Here is a 23,441-nt window from a genome sequence, read left to right as displayed (position 1 = left end):
AGTCAATTGGAAGTGTACCTGTGGATGTATTTCAAGGCCTACCTTCAAACTCAGTGCCTCTTTATTTAACATCATGAAAAAATCTAAAGAAATTAGCCAAGACCTCCAAACGCCTGGAGGTAACACGTTCATCTGTACAAACAATAGTACGGAAGTATAAACACCATGGGACCAGGCAGCCGTCATACCGCTCAGGAAGGAGACGCATTCTGTCTCCTAGAGATGAACATACTTTGGTGCGAAAAGTACAAATCAATCCAAGAACAGCAAAGGACCTTGTGAAGATGCTGGGTGAAACAGGTACAAAAGTATCTATATCCACAGTAAAACGAGCAGTATATCGAAATAACCTGAAAGGCCACTCAGTAATGAGAAGCTACTGCTCCAAAACCACCATAAAAAAGCCAGACTACGGTTTGCAACTGCACATGGAGACAAAGATCGTAATTTTTGGTGAAATGTCCTCTGGTCTGATGAAACAAAAATAGAACTGTTTGGCCAAAATGACCATCGTTATGTTTGGAAGAAAAAGGGGGCGGCTTGAAAGCCGAAGAACACCATCCCAAACGTGAAGCACAGGGGTGGCAGCATCATGTTGTGGGGTGCTTTGCTGCAGGAGGGACTGGTGCACTTCACAGAATAGATGGCATCATGAAGGAGGAAAATTATGTGGATATATTGAAGCAACATCTCAAGACATCAATCGGGAACTTAAAGCTTGGTTGCAAATGGGTCTTCCAAATGGACAATGACCCAGAGCATACTTCCAAAGTTATTGCAAAACGGCTTAAGGACAACAAAGTCAAGGTATGAGAGTGGCCATCACAAAGCCCTGACCTCAATCCTATAGAAAATCTGTTGCCAGAACTAAAAAAAGTGTGTGAGCAAGGAGGCCTACAAACCTGACCAACTTATTGTGGGAAACTTGTGAAAGGCTACCCGAAACATTTCACCCAAGTTAAACAATTTAAAGGCAATGCTAACAAATACTAATTTATGTGGTGGCAGGGTAGCCTAGTGGTTAGAGCGTTGGACTCAAATCCCCGAGCTGACAAAGGTACAAATCTTTCGTTCTGCCCCTGAACAGGCAGTTAAACCCACTGTTTCCTAGGCCATCATTGAAATTAAGAATTTGTTCTTAACTGACTTACCTAGTTAAATAAAGGGAGAAAAAAAAGAAAATTGAGTATGTGAACTTCTGAACCACTGGGAATGTGATGAAAGAAATCAAATCTGAAATAAATCACTACTATTATTCTTACATTTCACATTCTTAAAATAAAGTGGTGATCCCAGCTGACCTAAGAAAGGGAATTTTTACTAGGATTAAATGTCAGGAATTGTGAAAAACTGATTTTAAATGTATTTGGCTAAGGTGTATGTAAACTTCCGACTTCAACTATGTATATACATATCTATACTACCGTTCAAAAGTTTGGGATCACTTAGAAATGTCCTTGTTTTTGAAAGAAAAGCACACTTTTTGTACATTAAAATAACATGAAATTGATCAGAAATAATGTTAATGTTGTAAATGACTATTGTAGCTGGAAACCGCTGATTTTTTTATGGAATATCTACATAGGCGTACAGAGGCCCATTATCAGCAACCAATCACTCCTGTGTTCCAACGGCACGTTATGTTAGCTAATCCAAGTTTAGAATTTTAAAAGGCTAATTGATCATTAGAAAACCATTTTGCAATTATGGTAGCACAGCTGTTGACGTTGAGACTGGTGTTTTGGGGGTAACTATTTAATGAAGCTGCCAGTTGAGGACTTGAAGTGTCTGTTTCTCAAACTTGACACTAATGTACCTGTGTCCTCCTGCTCAGTTGTGCACCGGGACCTCCCACTCCTCTTTCTATTCTGGTTAGTGCCAGTTTGTGCTGTTCTGTGAAGGGAGTAGTACACAGCGTTGTATGAGATCTTCAGTTCCTTGGCAATTTCTCGCATGGAATAGCCTTCATTTCTCAGAACAAGAATAGACTGACAAATTTCAGAAGAAAGTTCTTTGTTTCTGGTCATTTTGAGCCTGTAATCAAATCCAAATGCTGATACTCCAGATACTCTACTAGTCTAAAGAAGGCCCATTATATTGCTTCTTTAAAATCAGCACAACAGTTTTTAGCTGTACTAACATAATTGAAAAAGTGTTTTAATATTATAAATTTGGATTAGCTAACAACGTGCCATTGGAACACAGGAGTGATTGTTGCTGATAATGGGCCTCTGTACGCCTATGTAGATATTCCATAAAAATCTGCCATTTCCAGCTACAATAGTCATTTACAACATTAACAATACCCACACTCTATTTCTGATCAATTTGATGTTATTTTAATGGACAAAAAACTGTGTTTTTCTTTCAAAAACAAGGACATTTCTAAGTGACCTCAAACTTATGAATGTGTATTTATAATACATTTGCAAAATTGTCTAAAATCCTGTTTTCGCTTTGTCATTATGGGATATTGTGTGGAAATTGAAGATTCTCTTTTCTTTTTTTATCCAATTTTGAATAAAGCTGTAATGTAACAAAATGTGGAAAAAGTCAAGGGTTCTGAATACTTTCTGAAGACATTGCATGTACATACTTAGGCAGCCCGCTTAGGTGGCCCACCCAAGGGTTGAAATGGCAGAAACAATCCCTGGAGAAACCGTCAAACCTTAACACATCCACTTCAAATTAAATACATCTGGCTTGTAGCTACCTGACATATCTTTTCTACCTGAATTCAACACATCTTACTATATTTTGTGAAGTACAGAAACCTTTCACAGAGTACTTACTTCAGACCCTCTGGTTCGAGGCCAAGCAGTCTCTTTCTTACCAGCAGGAGTTTGGGTGTGAAGTCTGGGATGCGCTGAATCCTCAACATGAGGTCCCCAACCACCTGACAAGAGTGAAATGCACAGGGGCAAATCAGTGTTACAGTATAAAAAGGATCAGAGCTGGTTCAATACTGACAATAGCTGGGTTTCCATCCAATTGGCAAGAGATTTTCATGCGAATATTCTAAAATAAGCATAAAAACAATATGCACATTTTCCCACCAGAGGTGTTTCCATCAAACTGACTTGTTGCAGAAAGAAGGGGCTGTGTGACGACGTAGTACATACAAAACACCTTTTGCAGTTAAATTCCCATGTGCCAAATAAAAAACACAACTTAAATGGGTTACCATTGCATTTTCAACTCTCCTGAGTGGTTTCCTCATAACAACAAAAAATGTTTTGCGTTATCTAGTAGCCAACAGCTCACAGGTACAGTAATGGCTAGAGAGCACGTATAGCCTACATGATGAGATTATTATGATGTGATCGTTTTTATTTGTCAGGTCACCAGAATAAGACCCTCAATGTTGATTGGAAAGGAGCATCAAGCTCATCACCTTGCACTTTCACCACCCTGTGAAGTTCATCGTAACTTATTTCATTTGTAGCTTGATAAACTGCATGCTTTTCCGACTCGTAGTGGGAGGACCACACATCATGTCACTGCGTGACTCCAAGTTTACTTTGATATGATGGTCGTTATATACATATTTGCGCATAAAAGCGTTTCCACCGACATTTCTCACATTAATTAATTTTACTGACACCTTGTCTCGCATATTTAGTTTTGTCGACATTTGGAAAGTCGACCAGAAAATGTTTCCATCAGGCCTGTCATAATTCTTTATCCAACATGTACTTTACTTGCATAAAATGGTTGGAAACCTGATTGAGGAAATTGTTATGTTTACATAAACGTGACTATAACATAATTGCCCTAACTAAATTGACACTCAAGATTGACTCTACTCAACAAAGATTGTTCCTCCATAGGCCCACAACCTTAACTACATTACTACAATCACTTCAATATCAATTCATGAGAGATCAATAGAGGGTATCTGAGTATCTGCTCATGTTGATTCCTCAACATACCCTGACGATGACAGAGAAGAGGGACCTGCAACCGGGGCCCAGGTTGATGTAGGGATCCAGCAGGTACTCATGAATGTGTGGGTGGGGTAACAGAGACAGCTTGGACAGCACTGACGTCACATGCAGGTTCACATCATAAGGCTGGAGGACAGAGAAAGGACAGTCAGTGAGCTCAGGTACACCATGAAGAGTCAAGATTACCACAATATCGCTAAACTCACAAAGCAGATTTAAGTATTTAAACCAATTGATACCCTGTCTGAACATTCTGGGCCGGTGTTCCTGTCACAGATTAAACCTAGTCTTGGACTAAGAAGCACTTTTAACGGAGAATCTTCTGGAAATCTGAGATCTTTCCTTGACTTCAAACTCACCTGATCCAAAATACGTCCCATTCTGTCGAAGAGGACTTTGAGGAAGTGGCCCTCGAAGAAGGGACTGTCCAGGTCACACTTCTCCATGGCCTTGGGGGTGCCGCGCCAGTCCCATCTCTGACAGATCCCACAGTAGTCCCTGAACTAAGAAAAGATGAGGACAATGATGATGTTGAGTTATGACATTGGGTAGACAACATGCCACCCATTCAGTGTTAGTAACAAATCAGAGATCCATGGTCGTGTTCAGTGGGCTCGAATCAGAAGCAAAACAATTCAAAACCGAGTGACACAGGGAGATAATATTTGAACTTATATAAGAACAATAAGAAACACGTGCAAAACGGTTTCCAACGGTGTACCCTAATGAACACAACCCAGATCTCTATTGAGTTCAGTGAATTAGAAGCTAGAGAACATGAGAGACCTGGAGAACTCACCTGTCTGTGTGCGTCTCTTAGGTAGGTGTCATAACCCGTTCCCTCCACATGAGACGAGGATTTGGCTTCATCAGGCACCAAACACAGGAAACTGAAGCAAACATAATAAAAACATTATAGGGTTACATGATGCAGGTATCTTACTTCCTAAAAGTTTAAAATATGTAACAAGATAAGGCACATGTTTCCTAGGAAATACTGTGTACCTGTTTACAATCTTGTGGACCTCGGTCTTTCCATCAGGCTTAGCGTGGTAAGGACTGTGTGTTGGGGAGTTGCTCAACCAATCAGGGCTGGACAACCTGTTCTCTGGAGAGAAGTCGTCGACAAACAGAGGGTCCTCTTCAAGGTCTCTGAAAGACATAACAAAACATCCATTGGCAGATTCAATGTAAAATGCATTCCATTACATTTTACATCACTAAGGTAATTGGTTACAATAAGCTTAGTGATTTTACATCAAAAGGAGGAGTCTCTGACAATATGCTTGTATGCTTTCATATTGTTGGATTTCAACCTAATGTTTGGAACTCGGCGTGGGTATTGCATTTTCTCATTTAAAGAGACAGTAGTTCACACAGATATGAAATCTGTTTTAAGGTTGTGTGTTTGTCTTAATGTGAACAGATTGAAAAAAAGAATAGGCAGAATTCATTAAGGAGTGATATACCATGGAATTTGCATTAGTTGCCCCTACTAATCTCAGCCCCCAGAACAAAATCTCACATCATGCGCGCTGGCCGAGCCAGTGAATTCTTAATCTGTTACGAAGGACTAGGCCCCAACATACTGAGGAACCATTTCATATTCGGAATTCCATGATTGCTATGCTCAAGTTACTTTTTGTGGTTGTTGTAGTGCATTGCCATTTAATTCATGGTTCCAAGTTACAGACACACCATCTGTGAAGTATTGTGTATTGTGGCACCTAATGTGTGAATACACTTTTTATTCATTTTATTTCCACTACAATTCTGAATGCAGTTATATAGTTAGAACCCCAGAGCCCTTGCAGTCAGAGGACAGACTCGGCGGAGGGATCCCTTACATGAAGTCGTGGGGCTGGCCGTTCTCCACGGGCTCCCTCTCCTCCTGGGGCTTGTTCTCCAGGTAGTTCCTCTCCTCCAGGCTGCGTAACATCAGACTGTGGAGGATGTGCTGGTTGGGCTTCTGGATCAGCTGCTCAAACAGACGCAGGGTCATGATGCTGATCTGTGGGAAACATATTTGGAAGCTATGAGCACAAAGGAAGGAACTGAGTTGCAACAGTGAGTTTGTGAGACACAAATTTAACGCAGGACACGCGGTCACTTCTGGGTGTCATTTTAACAGTTTAAAACGCAAGACTCAGTTATGTCATTTGTGTCAGGGTGCCAACATTTTTTTTTGGTAAACAAACCCAGGCAAGACGTGCTCTACCTGAGAGTTCTCAAGCGGCCTCTGGGCCAGCCATCCTTTCTGATCAGTATCAGCCCGTATTAGTTACAACAACCATGTAGGCTACTACTGTATTACAAAAATGTATAAATAGGTTGAGTCAGCTATGAACGTTACTGAAGTCAAATGTAATTGGATAAGAGCATCTACCAAATGATTCAAATGTACAGTGCATTCGGAAAGTATACAGAACGCTTGACTTTTTCCCCATTTTGTTACGTTACAGCCTTTTTACCAAAATGTACTCAATTGTTTCCCCCCCTTCATCAATCTACACACAATACCGTAAAAAAGTTGATATTTTTGCAACTACACATATATATATTTTAAAAAACTTAATGATAACATTTACTTACAGTACTAGTAAAAAGATTTAGAACACCTACTCATTCAAGTTTATTTTTTACTATTTTCTACATTGTAGAATAATAAGTGAAGACATCAAAACTATGAAATAACACATATGGAATCATGTAGTAACCAAAGTGTTAAACAAATCAAAATATATTTTATTTTTGAGATTCTTCAAAGTAGCCAGCTTTGACAGCTTTGCACACTCTTGGTATTCTCTCAACCAGCTTCACCTGGAATGTTTTCCATCACTCTCCTTGTTCAAATAACCCTTACACAGCCTGGAGGTGTGTTTTGGGTCATTGTCCTGTTGAAAAACAAATGATAGTCCCACTAAGCCAAAACCAGATGGGATGGAGTATCTCTGCAGAATGCTGTGGTAGCCATGCTTGTTAAGTGTGCCTTGAATTCTAGATAAAATCATCCCCACATCTCCTGCTCCCTGCTTCACGGTGGGAACCACACATGCGGAGATCGATGAGGATTTGTATTAATTTAATCCATTTCGATATAAGCCTGTAACGCAACAAAAGGTGGAAAAAGTGAAGCGGTTTGAATACTTTCCGACTGCATTGTATTATCACTTGTGAATGATGCCCAGCAAAGGCAAGAAACTTTTTCAAATCATAGTCGCACACCTCATTTAGCCTAGCCCATAGAACTATACATTTTGATACGGTTTGTATCACAACTAAAGTGGCCAAATAACTTCTTAACTTCTTATGGCTAGGGGGAAGCAAACAGGAAGTGGGAAATCTGAGGTTTGTAGTTTTTGAACTCTTGGCCTATCGAATACACAGTGTCTATGGGGTCATTTTGCACTTCCTACGACTTCCACTAGATGTCAACAGTCTTTAGAAACTTGTTTGAGTCTTCTACTATAAAGGAGGGGCTCATAAGGGCTCTTTGAGTCAGTGGTCTGGCAGATTGCCACGAGCTGGTCACGCGCATTCACATGAGAGGTAGCTCGCGTTCCATTGCTTTTCTGAAGACAAAGGTTGGAACATTATTGAAGATTTATGATAAAAACATCCTAAAGATTGATTCTATACATCGTTTGACATGTTTCTACAGACTGTAATGTAACTTTGTCTGAACCTGGCCGCGAGTCGTGAGTTTAGATTGTGTACTGAACACGCAAACCAAAAGGAGTTATTTGGACATAAATTATGGACTTTATGGAACAACTCATGGGATTCATGGGAGTGCATTCTGATGAAGATCAAAGATAAGTGAATATTTATAAACGCTATTTCTGACTTATGTTGACTCCAAAATGGTGGATATCTTTTTGGGTTGTTTTGGTCTCTGACACAGCGGTTGCAATAAGAAGAAGTATATCTTTAAATCTGTGAATAACACTTGTATCATCTTTTATCAATGTTTATTATGAATATTTCTGTAAATATATGTGGCTCTCTGCAAATTCACGGGATGTTTTGGAGGCAAAGCCAAATGTAAACTGAGGTTTTTGGAAATAAATATGAACTTGATCAAACAAAACATACATGTATTATGTAACATGTTGTCCCGGGAGTGTCATCTGATGAAGAATATCAAAGGTTAGTGATTAATTTTCTCTATTTCTGCTTTTTGTGACTCCTCTCTTTGGTTGGAAAATCACTGTATGCTTTGTGACTAGTTGCTGACCTAACATAATGATATGTTCTGCTTTCGCCAAAAAGCTTTTTTGAAATCAGACACTGTGGTTGGATTAAGGAGACTGTTTCCTTAAAATGGTGTCTCATACTTGTATGTTTGAAACAATTGAATTATGAGATCTCTGTTGATTGAATTTGGCGCCCTGCAATTTCATTGGCTGTTGGCGAGTCCTAGAGAGGTTAAAATGAAGCCCATTAATCCACTTTACAACAGGTGTAGAGCCTGTCAGGCATACGCAGCACGAGTTTCATTTTTGGGGAAGATCATTTTCACCATAAAAATGCACCTTTATAATAAAAGCAGTACATGCATAATCTCACTTGTGGTCACTTTTGAGAATGGTGTTTTCGAGCTAATGGAAGATTTTCACTTATTTCCTACTGCCGTGTGCGCATTGTTGCATTTAGAATGTAAAGAAATGACCTAATAGTTCATCAACATTTTAAGCTACACGTTCTTATCCGTTGCATCAGGCTCATTGCTTAAAACAGTTTTTGGATGCTAGTGGTTGTATTAATTTTGGATCTATCGCATCACACACCTGGAATATTTGGAATATTGGATTTCTTGCACAGAATAGGTCAACTTTAGTACTATGGGGGATAGTCGACAGTTGACAGACTAGTGCTTTTGCTGTTAGTTAGGCCTACTCATCTTGTTGGCTGATGAAAAGTACATGTGGACAGTTCTTCCAATATGCGCCTAATAATTGGATAAGGACGCACAGTTGTGTGTCTTCACTTGTAGCCTGTGAAAAAAGACCTGATCACGTGAAGGAGAGCCATGTGAGTGAGGTGCTTCGGCACGCAGCCTGGAGAAGGAAATTATAATTATTATATTCAGCCCAAGGCCACACAATGGGGATGCAGCCGGGAAATTCAAGGCATTATCAAGTGCTTCTCAAATTGTGAATGAGAGACTGATGAAGTGTGCAAGAAACAAAGCAGAGCCCATGCCTTTCATGCACATTAGAGTTGCATCATGCAGTGTTAGAATGTATTCAAAATCAAAACATATAGTCCAACATTTGTATCATAACTAAAGTTACATAAATAACTCTGAATTAAGCATATAGGAGTACCAGTTTCTTTGTTAACTGCTCAACACAGAATAGCTGCATGTGCGCACACCCTCAAATCCTTTGGAGAATATATATATATATAAATTGTATTCTTCATAATATAATAATATAAAATAACACCATGGAATTCTAAGCAAATCTTTTCTGCTAAATGAGCTAGTGTAACCCACAGCCATACTGCATAGCCAGATCAGGGCCTAACATATGGACAACTCCGAGTATGCTATTCTGTTCTGAAATAGACTACATTTTCTTCATATCATGTTTCTTTAGACCTGCCCAAAATAAATAATGTATGTATTGTGGTGGTGTAGGCTATATTACATGGATTTATTAGACTTTTTCAAATGTTCTAAAAGGGTTGCATCAGTGGCTTGTAGGCTATACGTGGAACCCAGGAGCCGCTAAATGTGCTTATGTTAATTACCTTGAGACCGGAAGTTATTTGCGTGACAACCACAAGCTGACAAACTTTCATGACTTCCACAGCCCTAACAGAGGAAATCCCAGGAATTTATTTTCCTCACCATCAGTCGCCTCCTCCACCCTACAGCCCTCACACAGCCACAATGTTTGGGATTTGCTGAGTTAAAGGCTAAAATCAACACCATCCGACAAAACATTATATCCTCCAACCTCAACCCCACACTGGCTCCAAGCCCACCACCCATATCTAAGTGATTTTGCTCTAGTCTCACCTGCTGTTGTGTTCAAAATCACCTAAACTACCAGTGGCACCCTCGACCCTATTTCAACATCACTGTTCAAAACATGATCAGCTGCTCTCATCCAGTTTGTAACCAACCTGTTCAACAAGTCATTCCACACTGGGCATGTTCCGTCACTGTTGAAAATCGCATCACCCCTCAAGAAATTATCCCTTGACCAAGACCTCTCAAACTACAGGCCCATTTCCAAACTCCCATTTTTATGTAAAGTCCTGGAGAAGATATTGGCATCTCAGCTTCAGTCACACCTCAGTGCTATCCATCTTTATGGAGGTGCTTCAGGCCCATGCACAGTACTGAGACAGCCCTGGTGAAGGTTGTCAATGACATCCTTATGGCTGCAGATACAGGATCCCCCAACATCTTGATTCTTCTATACCTCAGTGCGGCTTTTGATACAATATATCGCACCTCAGAGAGCACACTGGCATCTGTGAGACCACCCTAAACTGGATGACTTTCTACCTCTCTAACCGCAAGCAGTACATTACCCTCGGAGAGGCAAGACCCTTGCAGTGACCCACAAGGGTCTGTGTTAGGACCTATCCTCTTCCTACATGTTCCCAGTTGGCCAGATCTTCTGACACGCAGATGACACAAAGGTGTCCATTAAAACAAAGCCTGACACAACATCTGCTCTGTTAACATTGTCCAACTGACTGGAAGAGGTAAAATCTTGGAGGCAGAACAGCTTACTACAACTCAACAGCAGCAAGACAGAAGCAATGCTGATAGGCACCCCCTAGCAGACCAACTCCTGCAGCATCTGCCCTGTCATAAATGGCCACATCATCCCCTTCTCGTCAGTCATCATTCATTTGGGTGTGAAATTCGACCCTGCCCTCTCCTTCAATGACCACATTAGTCACATTTGTAAAACGTAATTCTTTCATCTGAAGAACATCTCCCGCCTAAGACTCTCTCTCACCACATCTGAAGCAGAAAAGCTAATTTTCTCCAGAATTGATTATGGGAAGAGTACTTTGGGGCCTGCCTGCAAATTCAATTCATAAACTACAGCTCATCCAAACTCAGTGATGCAAGGATTCTGACACAAAAAAAAAAAAGTTTGCCCACAACCCCATCCTTGCTGATCTCCATTGGCGACCTATTTCTCACAGAATTGACTATAAAATTCTCTGCCTCACCTATAAAGCCGTAAATGGCATCGGACCCGTGCTGCAGATGGCTATATTGGGTGCTGGAGCACCCCCAGAACTCCTACCTCCCGCAGCTATGTGGATTGGTATGGCTCTAATTCAATGAGGTCTTTATGAGAAGAGAAATATAATGGCAAAGCATTTAGGCTATGTTATCCTGATGATACAATGTCAAAGGCCAGTTGTCATGGTAACACATCAAAATACAGTGACAGCGCACTTAACTGGGGCGGCAGGGTAGCCTAGTGGTTAGAGAGTTGGACTAGTAACCGGAAGGTTGCAAGTTCAAACCCCCGAGCTGACAAGGTACAAATCTGTCGTTCTGCCCCTGGACAGGCAGTTAGCCTAGGAACAGTGGGTTGTCATTGAAAATAAGAATTTGTTCTTAACTGACTTGCCTAGTTAAATAAAGGTAAAATTAAAATAAAAACTTATTCATGACAATTTGGACATCCTGTAATGCCCATTCGTGTGACACATGCGTTTAGACTGGGGTTAGCGCTTTGGCATTGAGTGCAGTACAGATGTAGGATCTTCAATGCTTCCTACAGTTGTGTAAAGTTGGCTGCATGTCCTTTGGGTGGTGGACCATTCTTGTTACACATGGGAAACTGCTGAGCATTAAAAACCCAGCAGCATTGCTGTTCTTGACACACAAACTGGTGCGCCTGGCACCTGCTACAATACCCAATTCAAAGGCAGTTCAATATTTTGTCTTGCCCATTCACCCTCTGAATTGCGTACATACACAATCCATGTCTCAATTTTCTTTAACCCGTCTCCTCCCCTTCATCTACACTGATAGAAGTGGATGTAACAGATAACATCAATTATTGATGTTGCTTTCACATGGTCAGTCTATGTCATGGAAAGAGCAGGTCTTCCTAATGTTCTGTTTACTCAGTGTATTTCTTAATTTTTGTTTTTCTATTTTATGCATGTATAATGATGTATGTATAATGAAAATCACTTGATTCTTTACAAATGTAATACATTATTATTATTAGACACATTTAGTGAAGGCTACAGGCCTGAAAGCCATTGAATAGAACAAAGATGTATCTGTCGCTAACAAAAACAGTCATGGGTGGTAACTACAATTCATTCAATGCAAGGCACACTGGGAAATATGCAAATAAGGTAGAATAAATTCTCAAGTTGAATTATATGTTTACTCAATCTAAAATTCAATGTTGAGTGAAAATTCACCAAACTCACAAACCTATATATTTTTTTACTGTGTAGACAGCTAGCTGGCTTTTGATTATTATTGGCACTGTCCACAGCAGAATGCTGGCACAAATTGTGAGTCTAAAACATGGTCCAGCTCCAGCAAGTGGAAAATATTTTAAAATTCTTTGCTGAAATTTATTTAAAAAAATTAAAAAAAACACCCACAATTCCTGTTTCAACCAGAATATCAAGCTAGTACTTGACGGTCATTAAAAAAAAACATTTCTTGGATAAGCTGATGATTGAAAACTACCCTATGCCTGACTAAACAGCTGGATACCCAATGTGCAGTCAACAAGAAGCCCTATTAGCCTATGCATATTGAGAACCATGCAAGGCAAGTGACTCTTTTGGTTAAAGCATTCAATTTTGCAATCGCATATAACGTTTTGGATTTGTATGCCCATGAAAACTGTAAAATATCAACATGAACATTTGATAAAATGGTGCTGCCATTATTAGTGAACCATCTCATAGACTGAGCAATACTTTTGTCCCGCTGATGGCTAATAAGGGGTCGATGGGTTTCTGTTGTATTCGTGATGGATTAGAATTCAGTTTCAGAACATTCCCACCTAGCCTAATGGTCTATCAGCTCACAATTGTCTGGACACCTTCCGACCTGTGCAAATTGAAAGAAAATTAATTTTTACAAGGTTGAAATATACACTGCTCAAAAAAATAAAGGGAACACTTAAACAACACAATGTAACTCCAAGTCAATCACACTTCTGTGAAATCAAACTGTCCACTTAGGAAGCATCCCTGATTGACAATAAATTTCACATGTTGTTGTGCAAATGGAATAGACAACAGGTTGAAATTATAGGCAATTAGCAAGACACCACTAATAAAGGAGTGGTTTTGCAGGTGGTGACCACAGAACACTTCTCAGTTCCTATGCTTCCTGGCTGATGTTTTGGTCACTTTTGAATGCTGGCAGTGCTTTCACTCTAGCGGTAGCATGAGACAGACAAGTGGCTCAGGTAGTGCAGCTCATCCAGGATGGCACATCAATGCGAGCTGTGGCAAGAAGGTTTGCTGCGTCTGTCAGCGTAGTGTCCAGAGCATGGAGGCGCTACCAGGAGACAGGCCAGTACATCAGGAGACGTGGAGGAGGCCGTAGGAGGGCAACAACCCAGCAGCAGGACCGCTACCTCTGCCTTTGTGCAAGGAGCACTGCCAGAGCCCTGCAAAATGACCTCCAGCAGGCCACAGATGTGCATGTCTGCTCAAACAGTCAGATACAGACTCCATGAGGGTGGTATGAGGGCCCGACGTCCACAGGTGGGGGTTGTGCTTACAGCCCATCACCGTGCAGGACGTTTGGCATTTGCCAGAGAACACCAAGATTGGCAAATTCGCCACTGGCGCCCTGTGCTCTTCACAGATGAAAGCAGGTTCACACTGAGCACGTGACAGACATGGCAGAGTCTGGAGACACCGTGGAGAACGTTCTGCTGCCTGCAACATCCTCCAGCATGAACGATTTGGGGGGCCGCATTTCTTTGGGGGGCCGCACAGCCCTCCATGTGCTCGCCAGAGGTAGCCTGACTACCATTAGGTACCGAGATGAGATCCTCAGACCCCTTGCGAGACCATATGCTGGTGCGGTTGGCCCTGGGTTTCTCCTAATCCAAGACAATGCTAGACCTCATGTGGCTGGAGTGTCAGCAGTTCCTGCAAGAGGAAGGCATTGATGCTATGGACTGGCCCGCCCGTTCCCCAGACCTGAATCCAATTGGGCACATCAGGGACATCACGTCTCGCTCTGTCCACCAACGCCACGTTGCACCACAGACTGTCCAGGCGTTGGCGGATGCTTTAGTCCAGGTCTGGGAGGAGATCCCTCAGGAGACCATTCGCCACCACATCAGGAGCATGCCCAGGCGTTGTAGGGAGGTCACACAGGCACGTGGAGGCCACACACACTACTGAGCCTCATTTTGACTTGTTTTAAGGACATTACATCAAAGTTGGATCAGCCTGTAGTGTGGTTTTTCCACTTTAATTTTGAGTGGGACTCCAAATCCAGACCTCCATGGATTGATAAATTTGATTTCCATTGATAATTTGTGTGATTTTGTTGTTAGCACATTCAACTATGTAAAGAAAAAAGTATTTAATAAGAATATTTAATTCATTCAGATCTAGGATGTTATTTTAGTGTTCCCTTTGTTTTTTTTAGCAATATATTTTCTTTCAATTTCTCTGTTTCTTAAATTGAATATGTGCATGTTTTACATTCATTCATTGATGTATTAGTAGGCTTATGGATTACATTTTCCAAATTATTCACCCAACCTGGTTTTATTTATTCTGTCTGAAAGGAAGGCAGAGAATGCAGAGCATAGGAAATATCACTATGATAAGGCTACTAGGTATACAACTGTTTTTTACCCAGGTTAAATAGAGTTTTCCTGCCAAAACCACCAGCCTGATGTTTCTCAGCCAATGTGGTGAGAGAGCACGCCCAGGCTGGCGGGTGCCCGGACAAAAGACTTCACTGACAGAGAGTTCCATGAAGGAGCAGCTTTCGCACTAAAATATAACAAGTTGGGGCATTGATTTGAATAGGAAACCAAACAGTCTTCTCTACTTCCGTAGCATCACCTTGGAAAAATACAGTATATTTGTCCCCATGTCAAACCCAACCACCAGAGGCAGAGTGTGTGTATCAAGGTGTAGGTAACAGTGCATGAATATGGGTGGTCACCTCATCTGACAGGTGGTCACAGTGCTCTATGAGTCTGTGTCGGAGGGGGTTTTGGGCAATGCTGGCTATGGTCTCTGGTCCTTTCTCCTCCCCTAGGAGGAAGTAGACCATGTCCTGCAGCAAGGCCTCCGAGGTCACCTGGCGGATGATCCTGTTAAGCAACGCCGTGGAGGTCAGGATGCCCACCTCCGACCTAAAAAAGGGGGACAGAAGGGACACTGTCATCCACTGACACAGCAAAATTACATTATAATCTTTCATTGTCAATGGATCTAGTCAGGGGCAGACATACATACACATTAAAAACAAAGAGAGGCACCTATGAGTGTTCCTCTGAATAGGGACTTACGTCTGCATCAGCTGGGGCTCCATGACCGCCACAAAGAACCTCTCTCTCACTGCTTTAGCCAACACTGCAGCCGCCGTCTTAGGGTACAAGACCCAAGAAATGTTTCATTACTCACTAAGTCACTTGTAAAAAGTCACATATAAAAATGTAATGTGAGTCATATATATATATATAGCTAATTGAATTATCTTGTGTTTTTGCTGAATTAAATTCTAACAAGTTGGTGTACTATTTAAAGAATCTTCCAGCCGATGGTGAGTCAGTGGTGTTGCTCATTACCTTCTGAGCCTCTTTGATGAGCTGGTCGCAGTAATCGAGCCAAGATAGGAAGGAGATGAGTGCTCGCTTCCCAGTGAATATGGCAGCATCATCCTTCATGTTATACACATCCAGTCTGCAACAGACACAATTAGATATTATACTTTTCTGATGCCGATTCTTAATTGATCAAGATGCATATTCATTCTATAGTTGTGTTAACTTGGCTAGAGATATTTGTAGTGTTTTAACAGAGGAATCGTGTAATATTTATATTCTGAATTGAGGCCAGTGTTTGGCCATAGGTTTCTCCCAGGGGAGATTTTAGTTTGATGAGGTCTAATGTAGCTTGTTAAGTGTCCAGTGCAACTAAAACAGGGTTAGCATTAATAAAATCATTACAGTCCATTACAACCAATCTTCTAGGAATGTAACAATTTACCGATACGCATCGGTCCCAGATTCAAATGTTTAAAGACCTTTTATCGGTCTGCTGACCCCAAACAGATTTAAATCAAACCGATTCAAATGTGGCATGCATTGGACAGAAAACAGATTCGTAAATGTTTAAAATCGGCGGTTCACTAAATTGTTTGCTCACATTACATTCTTTGTACCTTCTTAAAATAGCTCACATTTTGTAACAACTGATGCGCCCGCTCTTTCGGTGTTGAACTGCATGTAACTGCGTTGACAATCATTGATCTATAATTCATTTTGCATACGTGCCAAACACCACCAGGCAATATCAGTAGCCTAGTCAAACTGCACACTGCACGCTGACCAAGACGAGGTAGACGGCCTGTTCCTGATCCTGCACATCTGCGCAGCGCCTTCAGCATTCAAACGCAAAAACGGCTTACGTGATTTCAGGCTTTGCTACTTGGGTGACAACCAATGTAATTTGCTAGGTTATTGTTATCTATGTGCTGTTGAAAATGGTATTTTACCAGAATAAAAAGTAAGCTACAGGAGCCAACTCTAATCTGGCTATACCTGCTGAATGGGGCTTGCAATAGACTATTTGGATGGTCACCATCAGCAATAGTTTTGGTAGTTTAGCTTTAAACAATCAGTGTATATGGTAATTTTTACATACATTATATAGGGAAAAGTTGATCATTTCGAGGCACACTGCATGGCTGAAGCGCGAGGAGAAGATCTCCCTGTAAAAACTTCCAAACGGTCAAAACCATTCCATTTTGAGATCGGGGTGAAATCCAAAGTTGTGCTATAAACCGATTGTACAAAACATTAGGAAGACCCGCTCTTTCCATGACAGACTGACCAGGTGAAATCTATGATCCTTTATTGATGTCACCTGTTAAATCCACTTCAAATCAGTGTTGATGATGGGGAGGAGACACGTTAAAGAAGAATTATTAAGCCTCAAGGAAATTGAAACATGGACTGTGTACGTGTGTCATTCAGAGGATGACTGGGCAAGACAATGCCTTTGAACAAGGTATGGTAGTAGGTGACAGGCGCACCAGTTTGAGTGTGTCAAGAACTGCAATGCTGCTGGGTTTTTCACACTTAACCATTTCCCGTGTGTATCAAGAATGGTCCACCACCCAAAGGACATCAAGCAAACTTGACAACTTTGGGAAGCATTGAAGTCAACATGGGGCAGCATCCCTGTGGAACGCTTTCGACACCTTGTAGAGTCCATGCCCCGACAAATTGAGGATGTTCTGAGGGCAACTCAATATTAGGAAGGTGTTATTTTTGTTACACGGACATACAGAGGCCCAGATCATGAGCTCAATCAGCAGCAGATTGTAATTTATACTGAACAAAAATATAAACGCAACAATTTCAAAGATTTTACTGAGTTACAGTTCATAAGAAAATCATTTAATTGAAATAAATAAATTAGGCCTTATTGATTTCACATGCTGGGCATTTGCCTCATGCAGTGTGACATGTCTTCTTCGCATTAAGTTAATCAGGCTGTTGATTGTGGCAAGTCCCACTCCTCTGGCTGGAACTGGAACACGCTGTCGTACACGTCGACCCAGAGCATCCCAAACATGTTCAACGGGTGACATGTCTGTTGAGTATGTAGGCCAAGGAAGAACTGGGACATTTTCAGCTTTTAGGAATTGTGTACAGATCCTTGGAACATGGGACCGTGCATTATCATGCTGAAACACAAGGTGATGGCAGCGGATGAGTGGCATGACAGTGGGCCTCAACAAATGTTAGTACATCGAATCGTATCGCATCAATTCTTTCTCTAATCAAACCGAATAGTTTCAAACTAAAATGTATCGTTCCTGTATTGCATCGGAACCCATGTATACATATCAAATCATCTTGAAAGGGAAAGATGCACTTCCCTAGAATTTTCCCTTGGCAGACCATTCACTGATGCTAATTTAGAGAGGGGGTATGCTGCAGATGTGTCCCAAACGCACCCATATAGCGCAATACTTTTGACCAGAGCGTATGAGGCTCTGTTCAAAAGTAGTCTATGTGCCCTAATCTCTCTTGGACAGACACACGTAACATAGGCTGGTATCGCAGCATCCATCACCAGACTGCAACGACCAGCGAGAAAATGTTGATTTATTCATCACTGATCATTTGGACAAATCATGATTTCGCAGTTGTCCGCATCTTTCGAATTTCGGAAGTGGACATTTGGCCCATGCTTTGACTGAGAGTTCCCGTTTAGGAGGTTGAGACTTCGCTAGTCTGGTTAGTATCTTTTCTCATACATCTCCCCCCAGAAGATGGAGCATCTGAGGCAATTACACAAGTTTTTAGTTCTGGGTTTCCCGAGATAAATGGAACCTGGTCAAAAATAGTGCACCATTTGGGAATAGGGTGCCATTTTGGACACACTCACTATATGTAGCATTACAGTGCCTTCAGAAAGTATTCATATCCCTGGACTTAATCCAGAGTTTGTTGTGTTACAGCCTGAATTCAAAATAGATTAAATACATTTTCCCCCTCAACCATCTACACACAATGCCCCATAATGACAAAGCGAAAACATGTTTTTAAACATATTTGCTAATTTATTGAAAATTAAAGAGAAATATCTCATTGATAATAGTATCACACACATTATAATCACCTTTGGCAGCGATTACTGCTGTGAGTCTTTCTGAGTAAGTATAAGAGTGTTGCACACCTGGATTGTACAATATTTGCACATTCTTTTTAAAATTCTTCAAGCTCTGTCAAGTTGGTTGTTGATCATTGCTAGACAGCCATCTTGAAGTCTTACCATGGATTTTCAGGCCAATTTAAGTTAAAAATGCAATTAGGCCACACAGGAACAGTAAAATGTTGTCTTGGTAAGCAACTCCAATGTATATTTGTCCTTTTGTTTTAGGTTATTTTTCTGCTGAAAGGTGAATGTCTTCTCGTGTCTGTTGGAAAGCAGATAACCAGGTGGTACTCAGTGATGTGTTGGATTTTCCCCAAACATAACACTTTGTATTAAGAACGTTATTGCAAACAGGATGCTTGTTTTGGAATATTTGTATTCTGTACAGGCATCCTTCTTTTCACTCAGTCATTTAGGTTAGTTGATTCATGCTCAGTTCTACAACAGCCATTAAACTCTGTAACTGTTTTAAAATGTCAACATTGGCCTCATTGTGAAATCCCTGAGCGGTTTCCTTCCTCTCCGGCAACTGAGTTAGGAAGGACACCTGTATCTTTGGGGTGACTGGGTGTACCATCCAAAGCAGAATTTATAACTTTACCATGCTCAAAGAGATACTAAATGTCTGTTTTTCTTTTTATTTGTACCATCTTTGACTGAGGGACCTTACAGATAATTGCGTGTGGAACCTAAATGAGGTAGTCATTCAAAATGTATGTTAATTAAACACTTAATGCACACAGAGTGTGTCCATGCAACTTATTATGTGACTTTACTCCAGAACTTATTTAGGCTGGCCATAACAAAGGGGTGAATACTCATTGACTCAAGTATATTCAGCTTTTACATTTTTTTATGAATTTGTAAACCTTTCTAAAAAATATAATTCCACATTGACATTATGGGATATTGTGTGTAGGCCAGTGACACAAAATCTAAATTAAATCAATGTTAAATTCAGGCTGTAACACAACAAAATTTGGAAAATCCAAGGGGTGTGCATACTTTCTGAAGGTACTGTCTCTCTGACAAAGCAGAGGTAGCATAAGGAGTGGAAAGCAAAGCCTCACCCCCAGTTGACTGACTCCACTGTCTCAATATCCAGGGGATCCATGGACATGGGGAGAGCCTTGTAGAAGGCTGACAGTCTGTCAGTCAAGAGTTCACAGAGCTCAGTGTTCTCTGTCAGACACTTGGCTGCAGCCGGCTCAGGCAGACTGACCAGCAGCATGAGGCCCTCGCATGCCTTCACCACTATCCTGCCATCCTGAGAGACAGAGAGAGAGGAAAGCATGAATATAGATGCTACTCAAACAACAAACACAGTTCAAGCTGCATTAAAAACACCACTAAGCCTATTCCCACTGCAACCTCAAATCAAAACAGACTATATCAATCATCAGTGTGGTATGAGTAACCTGGTCTCAGATCTGTGGTATGAGGAGGTACTGACCGGACTCTTGGTGAGGTTGAGGAGAGACGTGACTATGTTGTAATTGTTGTTGTTGGACTGGGCAGCAGCAGACTTGGGCTCCTCAGGTGATTCAGCTGCCTGTCCCTCTGCCTGGGGCTGACCTGTGTCTGGTGAAGCCAAGTCCTCCCTAACCCCCTCTACACCAGGCCTCTTTGGGTCAGGCCTCTTCACTTTATTCTGTGAACCAGGAGATGCAAGGGGAAAAAAACTATTGAAGGATTCAAACTGTGTGAAGTCAGTTCAGCCGTCTCTCAAGTCTCCTTACTGAAACGTCCTGACTCGTTTTCATTAGGGTACACTAACAAAACATTTTGCAACATGAAAAAAATCAGCCAAATTTTGTTTTTTTGGATAAGTACAGATAGTAAGCACCTTTCTATTTGAATCCATTTCAGAGCATTTGGTGCCCAATGAAGACAACCCTGCTGCCTCTGTTATGGTAGCATCTTATGGACATCATACTTACCTCCAGGAAGAAGTTAACGAGGTAGGGGTCCTGCTTTAGTTTGGCACAGACAATGCAGAGGAACTGGATCTCCTCGTTCTCCGTGGGAGCAGCCAGGATCTCTCCACACAGACGGATGAGTTTCTGAGGAGTCAACCAGAGAGACACACTACTTCACACTGAAACAGTGTACAAATGACATCTACATAGTAAGCACATCCACGTGTTAAAACCATCCATATCTACAAAGTAAAACGTATTGGATCTCACCTGTACAGGTCTATGGACATTGATGTGGGGCAGAAGAGGCTGGTGAATGCGTCCTAGCAGCTTGGTGTAAAAACTCAGAACCTGCTGCTTCATTCCCGGAGGACACTGATGGAGACAAAACAACCCCAATAGATTAAGATTAAGAAACACCATGGTACTTTTCATACTTGATCTGGTCTTTCTAACATGATTTGGTATAGGCTAACTATCCAACAGAGTGCAGTGAGGTCTTTTACTTTTGTCTCACTACTGAGCAAAGTCTTGCTGTACTGTGCTCGCCTGGTTACACATCCACTAAAGTTGCTGAGAAGGACAATGTGAAGAAAAAAAAAATGTCAGAGCCAGTTCAGTGTGGTTTGAGTTGGCATGATAGTGTGAAAAGGGCATTGTTCCCCTTACGTCAGCCTTGCCCAGGGTGAAGAGGGTCTCTAGGATCTTGTGGTGCAGCAGGTACTCCATGCAGGGCCCAGTCTCTCCAGACTCTCTCTCTGACTCCTCCTGCGTCAGGATGTCCAGCATCTGCTCCAGATGGGACGGGATGTTGGTGTCTGTCACAGGTGCTTTGTCATCTGACACAGAAGAAATAAACAAACAAATATTGCTTTCGAATCACATTGTGGTTACAGGTAAGACATCATTGATAACATATCTCTACTCCATGTCTGTTTACAGTGATTTGAAACTCGTACTTGATGTCTATTAAGTGTTGTTTATTGGTCTTACCGGATGTCTCTATGTAGTAATGTGTGATGGCTTTCCAGTGATACACAAAGTCCTCCTGCAAGGGCAGTGAAGGCGCAAGCTGGAACAGAAACAGAAATCAAATCCCTGTTAATCACACAATTTTGTCTGATTAATTAGTTTAGCAATCGTTACTACAGGCCTACTGCCAGTCTGTGTGTAAAGCAACCAGAATCTTGTCCAGGCAAGACGCACAAACTTGTCATCTGTTTGAGCAGATCTTTTCACTCTCTGCACATTGGACATGTCGGCCTACTTCTTGTAGCCCCCAAATGTAGTGTCTTATAACAGTATATGTATATATAGTACAGTCAATCTCGTTTGCGCAACACCGACAAGTCATCTTTCAACAAGGGTGTGGAGAAATCTACCAGATATCCAACCCTTGCTAACGTTTGAAAGCAGATGAAAACGTTCAGCAGCCGACTAACTAGACTCGCATGTACATCACAACAAATAATTAGCCTTTATCGCTTGACGTGAACCCCGTATGGTAACGTCAAAAAGTCAGAGGGGTATACAAAGCAGGTTTCAGACATACAGACAAAAATAACTTATATGGAGACCTTTGGGCTAACGTAGTTAGTTAGGAAAGCTAAATTTAGATTTGTTTTCTGTGGTGTTGACTCAATTAGACCATACCCATTTCAAGCTTTTTCTTTTTTTACAGATTGCAGAGATGTAAACATTAGCTTGCTAACGTTAGCTAAGCCGGCCATAATCAGGGCAGTGTAGCTAACAGCTTTAGCTAATTATTTCAATCACATTGCTTAATATGAAGTGAAACAAGCCCAGAAACCAGAACGAAAGTTTTAGCTAGCCAACTAACGTTAGCTAGTTAGGCTTTGTTGGACAACACTGCTGTTAGCGTTAGCAGCACCTACGATCACATCTGGCAAAGCTAGCTGGCATCCGCTAACAGTTACGTGGTTAACTTCAATAGAACATCCAGTTAGGCCCAATTGTCCCCGACCTCGATTGAACCTTTCTTCCAGAGGTTTGACATCTTCCACATAAATGAAAACTCACCGCCTCTACTGCGTGCTGTAGAATCGATGTAAATTTGGAGAACATTTTGTTCTTCGACTGGACCAGTTTGTCACGAGAAGACCTAGAGAATTCCTCTATCTTCTTCCTGTTGTTAGCGCTGCGATCCAGATTGGAGTTTTCATATAATGATCCTTGAAGGAAAATAAATGCAAACAATAAAACGCACAGCGGACTCTATCTCACAACCACTGTCACAACACAAACTACTGTAACGTTCACCTCTGTTGGACACCGTGGCACTTCCCCAGCCAAGCAGTAATATAACAGATAGAACAATGAGACAGATATTTTACCGGATGTATAAATATGAAGCATCTGGGCGTTTCCACTCACTAACAAATATGGTGATGATAGGAAGCCCAGTGGACGACAATGGGAGAAGATGGAGCGAGATGGATTTATTGTTTTGAAACTTCTGTATGTGTGATGTCTACTGTTAATTTTTATTGTTTATTTCACTTTATATATTATCTACCTTACTTGCTTTGGCAATGTTAACACATGTTTCCCATGCCAATAAAGCCCTTGAATTTAATTGAATTGGATTTTGGCCGATATTCCTCTAATTTTGTCATCAATGAAACAGTTGATCTCAATAGTTTTCAAAACTATAATT

At 41.2% G+C, this 23,441-nt stretch overlaps 1 protein-coding gene across 1 annotated transcript in view; it reads right to left on the bottom strand.

Moving 5' to 3' along the window:
- Nucleotides 1-23,126, bottom strand: part of fhip2a (FHF complex subunit HOOK interacting protein 2) — a 28,128-nt gene extending 5,002 nt beyond the window's left edge. Inside the window, exons 1-16 of the mRNA XM_064931988.1 lie at nt 22,805-23,126; nt 21,758-21,836; nt 21,434-21,603; nt 21,035-21,139; nt 20,786-20,908; nt 20,299-20,496; nt 19,916-20,112; nt 15,743-15,857; nt 15,464-15,540; nt 15,115-15,307; nt 5,795-5,958; nt 4,953-5,099; nt 4,747-4,837; nt 4,307-4,450; nt 3,933-4,073; nt 2,793-2,896 (exon numbers count right to left, since the gene is read on the bottom strand). Of these exons, the coding sequence (XP_064788060.1) occupies nt 2,793-2,896; nt 3,933-4,073; nt 4,307-4,450; nt 4,747-4,837; nt 4,953-5,099; nt 5,795-5,958; nt 15,115-15,307; nt 15,464-15,540; nt 15,743-15,857; nt 19,916-20,112; nt 20,299-20,496; nt 20,786-20,908; nt 21,035-21,139; nt 21,434-21,603; nt 21,758-21,836; nt 22,805-22,849 (2,093 nt within the window). The 5' untranslated portion in view covers nt 22,850-23,126. The remainder of the gene's footprint in view (nt 1-2,792; nt 2,897-3,932; nt 4,074-4,306; nt 4,451-4,746; nt 4,838-4,952; nt 5,100-5,794; nt 5,959-15,114; nt 15,308-15,463; nt 15,541-15,742; nt 15,858-19,915; nt 20,113-20,298; nt 20,497-20,785; nt 20,909-21,034; nt 21,140-21,433; nt 21,604-21,757; nt 21,837-22,804) is intronic.
- Between the last annotated feature and the right edge of the window lie 315 nt (nt 23,127-23,441).

This window comes from Oncorhynchus masou, chromosome 23 (assembly GCF_036934945.1).
Source record: "Oncorhynchus masou masou isolate Uvic2021 chromosome 23, UVic_Omas_1.1, whole genome shotgun sequence".
In the NCBI taxonomy this organism is placed as follows: domain Eukaryota; kingdom Metazoa; phylum Chordata; class Actinopteri; order Salmoniformes; family Salmonidae; genus Oncorhynchus; species Oncorhynchus masou.
This window is presented reverse-complemented; position numbering and strand designations above follow the sequence as displayed.